Raw genomic sequence first — 5,555 nt, forward strand, 5'->3', positions numbered from 1 at the left:
GCTGCGGCCTCTGAGTAGCATCTGTGTGGGTGGGGGCTGTCCCCGCCACCTCGTTCACTGGGGGTTGGGGAAGGGGTCCTGGCGGGATGGGGCCACCCACATGGCTGGGCCCTCAGTTTTCCCATCTGCCAAGTGGCCTTGTCCGTACCCAGGCCTGAAGTTCCTAGGCGGGGGGCAGGGGTGAACCAGTCCTGTAGCGGGAGGATCTCCACGCACCAGCCAGGCGGTGGACAGTGGCATGGGCACTGGAAGCATCTGGGGTGCGTAGGGCACCTTGGTGCTCCTTTGGCTCTCGGGTCAGGGAGAAGGGCTGCACCCCATGCTTTTGAACAGGGAAAAAGACAAAGGATGGAGCTAGGACTGGAGGCTGAGGGTGCTGGGCTCCAGTCTTGCTCATGCTGCTGATTCGTGGGATACGAACAACTTTCTGTATGGTTTGGTGTCTTAGTTTCCCCAAGCAGTGGTGTTGGTCCACTTTTTGGTGTAGAGTCCCTTGGAAAAGGGTTACACAGAGGGGCTGGCCATCAGAGGGGCTGTGGTCCAGGCCTGCAGCCTCGGGGACCCACCCACCGGGACCCCCTGGGCAGGTTATCACCGCTCCCTCCACCCCACTCCACCAGATGGGCGCCCTGGGCAGCCATGGGAGCCAAGAACTGAAGGCAATATCGCAAGGGGCCACCAGGTGGCGCCAGCACACTGCTCCAGGTGGGTGTGGCCGCCAGGGAGCCGGTGACTTGGTTTCTCTGATCAAAAGGCCCACCAGGGTCCTTCCCTTGGCAGGTCGCTGGGCAAGTACCTGTGGGGTCAGCTTGAGAGCTGACAGGGCAGGAGGGGGGGTGGCAGCACAGGGCCCAGCCTCCCCCAACCCTGCAGGGGTGCGTCCCGCATCCCCACCCAGGATCCCTGAAACCACTGCACTTGGCCTTGTTCTGGGGTCTGCAGATGTGGGCGTGGCTGGGAGCGCAAGACCTCCAGCTTCGGACTGGCCAAGAGTGCTTTTGGCACCAATGGTGCTGTCCCCTATTTCAGCCACCCAGCATGGCCACTTCTGGCTTTTGATGTGGCCAGGGCCATTGAGAAACCCTTCATTTCCCTTCACTGACGGGAGCTTGGGTGTAAACAGCCCCGCATGAGGGGGGCGCCCCGCCCCCCGCGCCCCCATCCTGGCCCTGGAAAGTTAGAGGGTACCCCCCCAGACCCGAAATGAACCACTCCAGACAACAGCAGTTCTCCGATTATAGCTTTTTCTCTTTTGTTTTCTTTTTTTATGAAAAAGATCACACAGAATTCGCCAACAAAATTCCAAAAGAAACTTAAAAAAAAAAAAAAAAAAAAGGAAAACAGTCCCCCAAAAAACAAAACCGAAGTCTGGCTTTTCCTTCCCTTAAGATTGTCTGGACGAGGCCTCCCGTCCCCCTGGAAGGCGCAGGGGCTGGTAAGTGCTCTTGGGGCCGAGCGGGGTGGGGAGCAGGGCCGCTGCGCCCGGCCGGCCCCCTCTCCCTCCCTCCGCCTCTGCTCTCCCTAACTGCTTCTCTGTTCTGGGGACGAGTACAGTACACCTGGGCCGGGTGGGGGGTGGGGTGGGTGTGCTCAGGACAAAGGAGGCCCGTGAAGCTGGGTGCTAGACACTCACAATCTAATAGGAAACAAAAAATAATATTCTGCACGTCAGAATGTGTTCGCTTTTTTTATAATTTCATAGCTATTTTTTCACAGTTTTAAAAAGTTTATATTTATATATATTTATATATATTTATCTTTATATATATAATTAAAAAGTTGACTCCATTTAAAGGCGTATGATACAGGGGCGGGGAGAGTCTCTTGTCTTGGTACAATAGAACTGTACAGGTTAGAGAGCTGCCGCTCCCTCCAGGCGGCCGGGGCCGGGGCTTCAGCACCATTGGGGTTGTGTGTAGTGTACGGGACCAGGCGGGAGGAGTGGGTCTCCCCCGGGCCTCAGGGTGAGCAGCCTCCCCCAACCTGGCACCTGGCTCTTGCACCGGAGTCCAGGCCATCCTGAGAGGGCAGAGGCCGGGCTCCTGGCCGGAGCCCCGAGCAGCCCTGGCCTGGCCGGTGAGAGGGCAGGCGTCTGGCCCCCCCACCCCATCTCACGGCTGGAGGCTTGGGGTGCAGCTCCGTGCTGAGGGGGGCTGGGCCCTAAGAGCCCCGGGGAGGGCCCTCAAGCAGCAGGAACCCCAGAGCGAGTGTCAGTTTGGTTCCTCGGAAACCCCCTCCCCGCTGCATCCCTGCTGGGCCTTGGCCTCAGCCTGGAGGCGCTTGGGTCCTAAGTCCTGGGGGCCCCGCCCGGCCAAGTGCTTACAAGGTGCTGGAGGGGCGGCCCCAGCCCAGGGCCCAGCAGAGCCATACCCTGATAGCAGAGAGGAGCCCCGGCGGGAGGGGCGCCCGGGGGGCGTGGGGAGGGGGCTGGGGACGTGTGCACACGCGTGCACGCACGTGCATGCATACAGGCACACACATGTACACACTCACGTACGCCGGGCCGTCCGAGGGCACACTTGCATGCACACAACCAACGCGCGTGGTCCCCGAGACGTGGCAGTGATGGTGAGGGGCCCCCGTCGGCGCTCGGGGCGCGAGGCAGCCGGCAGGGCGCGGGGCGCTCAGCAGAGCACGGGCACGCCGTCGGTGGAGAAGATCATGCCCGTGGTGGGCTCGTAGGTGCCCGCGAGGTAGTACAGACCCTCGCTGTCCTGGTACTTCTTGGTCTTGAGCATCTGCTCGTACTGCTCCAGGCCCACCACCAGGCACTTGTGCGACACGGTCTGCACGTCGTTCTCGTCCACGTGGGAGGACTGGTAGAGGGCGCGCTGCGGGCACGGCGGGCGGGCGTCAGGGCTGGGGGGCCCCTGAGGGCAGAGACAGAGAAAGACCCCTCCGCCCCACCCCCGAGAGGCCGAGGCCAGGGCTCAAACACAGAGCACAAGAGAGATCCGACAGACACACAGACCAACACAAAGGCCCGAAGGCCTAAGGGCCCCAAAGTGCAGGGAGACAGCGCAGCGACAGCACCGAGCCAGACACAGGGCTGGGGCTGAGGGCCCGGATGCACCCCGTCCATGCTGGGTGCGGAGAGCCTGTGGGGCTTGGCCTCCACCCGAGTCCCTACCTCCATGAAGTCCTTCCTCTGGCTGGAGGCCCGCAGGGCAGCAGGGAGGCTGCGGCCGGACTTCTGGTCCCAGTGCTGCGTGTGGGTCGGACAGAGGGAGGCTGTGAGCCCCGCACAGCCCTGCCCGACCCCGGAGCCCAGACCCCTGGCCCCCACCTCTGGGCTGCTCAGCCCCGCCCCGCCTCACCTGGCCCTCGTGGAGGCGCTTGCCCGGGCTGGTCTCCTCGGGGGTGGTAGAACCACTTGACGCGGACCACCATGTTGCTGCCCCACGACTCCCACATGCTCTGGATGCGGCCGATGTAGGGCAGGTTGGGGCGGCCGGCGGACAGGAACACGGCGCAGTCCCCGATGCGGATCATCTCCTTGCCACGCACGATGGCCTTGTAGAAGAGCTTGCGGGCCTTGCCCTTCATGCCGCGGCGCTGCGGGACACGCTATGGGTCAGGGGGCCCTGGCCAGCCCGCCCCCGTTCCCTGAGCTCGGGGCATCCTGCGGGGGGGGGGGCGGGCTGGGAGGGAGCCGACCCCCTGCTCACTCTAGCTGGGGAGCCTTCCTCACCCCTCCGCACACGGAGCACCTGACGCGATCAGCGCGCCACTAGGAGGGGCTTCTGTTCCCTGTGCCAGAGCGGTGCTGGCACGGGCGCCTGGGAGGGCCCGCAGACCCCGTACCCACTGTCCAGAAGGCTCGTGGAGCCGTGCCCAGAGAAGGACAGTGAGCCCCATCAAGGGGACAGGGCAGGCTTCCAGCTCTAGCAGCATCCCACCCCCACAGCGATCACACTGTGAACCCTGTGACCGCCTTCAGGTCACCGGCTACACAGCCCCATTCTTACACCCCCGCTGGCAGCGTGGGGCTGGGAGTCGGCCGCCCAGGTGGCCTGATCAGGTGCTGTCCTGGACCACATCCACCCCCCGGGGACATTCCTGACTAAGGTCAGCCCTGGGCCCGCATGATCCAGCACAAGGCACACATCGGCCAGGCCCCCAGAGCGTGCTGGGTTTCTCTTAGTCACTCAACAAACACTTCATAGACTGGCACAGAGACAGACATGCGGGTCCAAAGACGGAACACACCAAAACGCCAAAACCCACCACAGCCCCAAGTAGCTCTGGGGCAACCATTCCCCCACGGATCGGACCTCAGCAAAGCTAAGCCCCCCACGGAAGCAGTGCGATCCCAAACTCAGATCTGAAACTCCCTCAGCCGGGGGACTCGGCCAGTTTGCCTGAACAGCGGAGACCGACACGCTCATTTCCAACCTGCTGCGGCATGCCCTTTTCCTACTTTTAATTCCTTGGACCCCAGTGGGAACAGACTTTCTCAGTGCCTTGTCACTGAACCCTATATAGGTCCTCAACACCGCTGAAGTTCTTCTCCGCTCAAGGCTGAAAATAAATTCGAGCTGAAGTGGGCGGCTACGGTTCCTACACCAACCTGTCTCTGGCAGCCCCCAGGCTTCCCGCCACCTGTGGCCACTCCCTCCCTCCTCCGGCCACTAGGCTCCCCCCCGGGGGGGGCATCTACGACAAGGCCAAGTGACCCTAGACCTGGGCAGCCAGCACCTGCTCCCTTCGATCACGGGTGGGCGGGCACCCGATGAGCCCCCACAGCGAAAGCTGCGCCTCCTGACAGGTGGCCAAGGAGATGGTGTCCCCTTGGTAACAGAGGCACAGGACAGGCCTGCCTTCTGCCCAGACTCCTTAGAGTGGAGCACGCGCCCCTGCCCTAGTCGTCCCCTCATGTCTCCTTAGCAGCCAGGCTTCCATCTCTCCGCACAGGGAGCGGGTGACACATGTCTGGCCACCGGCCTGCATTTCGTGCCGCGGAAGGCTATCCTGTCCCGAGCGTTTCCCGACCCCAAGGCCAAGGGATCCTTCTCTTCCCCAGGGGCGGCGTGCTGTGCCTTCCCCACACTTGCTCCTGGGGAGCGTGGTGACAGACGTGAGCAACCATGCTTCTCTCTCAGGCAGAAAGGATGCTAGGGCAAAGAGGATTTCGCTCCATGCGGGTGTCTTCCAACATGCTGCGGAGACTCGCTTAGGCAAGCAGCAGCAGCATCCCCAAACCCAACTCTGATTTCCCAAAGAATGCTGTGCTTTCCAAGGGGCGATGCCAAGGCAAAGGGGCTTTCGCTGTATGCGGGTTTCTCCCACCGCTAGAATGGGCTCAGGCACGCAGCAGCAGCCCCCAAAACATTTCTCGGGGAATGCTGTCCTTTCGCAGAGGCTTTGGTTTGGAGCAAACAGCACTTCGCCACTGCTTCCTCAGCAAGGCTTCTGTCGCGTCTGGGAAGAAGAGCTGCGGGAGAGCTGGTGCCTCTTGGGCCTTGCTTTCCCTGGCTCCATGTTCGCGTCCTGGGTTCACCCTGCCAGGCCGAACTACGCAGACACAGTCACAACCGTGCAGTAGCGCGCTTAGC

General features: G+C 62.4%; 1 protein-coding gene across 1 annotated transcript; it reads right to left on the minus strand.

The window, feature by feature from the left end:
- Window positions 1–1,227: 1,227 nt before the first annotated feature.
- Window positions 1,228–4,575, minus strand: TNRC18 (trinucleotide repeat containing 18). Its single transcript, XM_082714234.1, has 3 exons — window positions 3,318–4,575; window positions 3,131–3,205; window positions 1,228–2,831 (listed from the first exon to the last, which is right to left on the minus strand). Exons 1-3 carry the CDS (start codon window positions 3,544–3,546, stop codon window positions 2,320–2,322), a joined length of 816 nt encoding a protein of 271 aa, XP_082570360.1. The 5' UTR covers window positions 3,547–4,575; the 3' UTR covers window positions 1,228–2,319.
- Between the last annotated feature and the right edge of the window lie 980 nt (window positions 4,576–5,555).

Source organism: Mustela nivalis (genome assembly GCF_964662115.1).
Source record: "Mustela nivalis genome assembly, chromosome: 19".
Taxonomy (NCBI): domain Eukaryota; kingdom Metazoa; phylum Chordata; class Mammalia; order Carnivora; family Mustelidae; genus Mustela; species Mustela nivalis.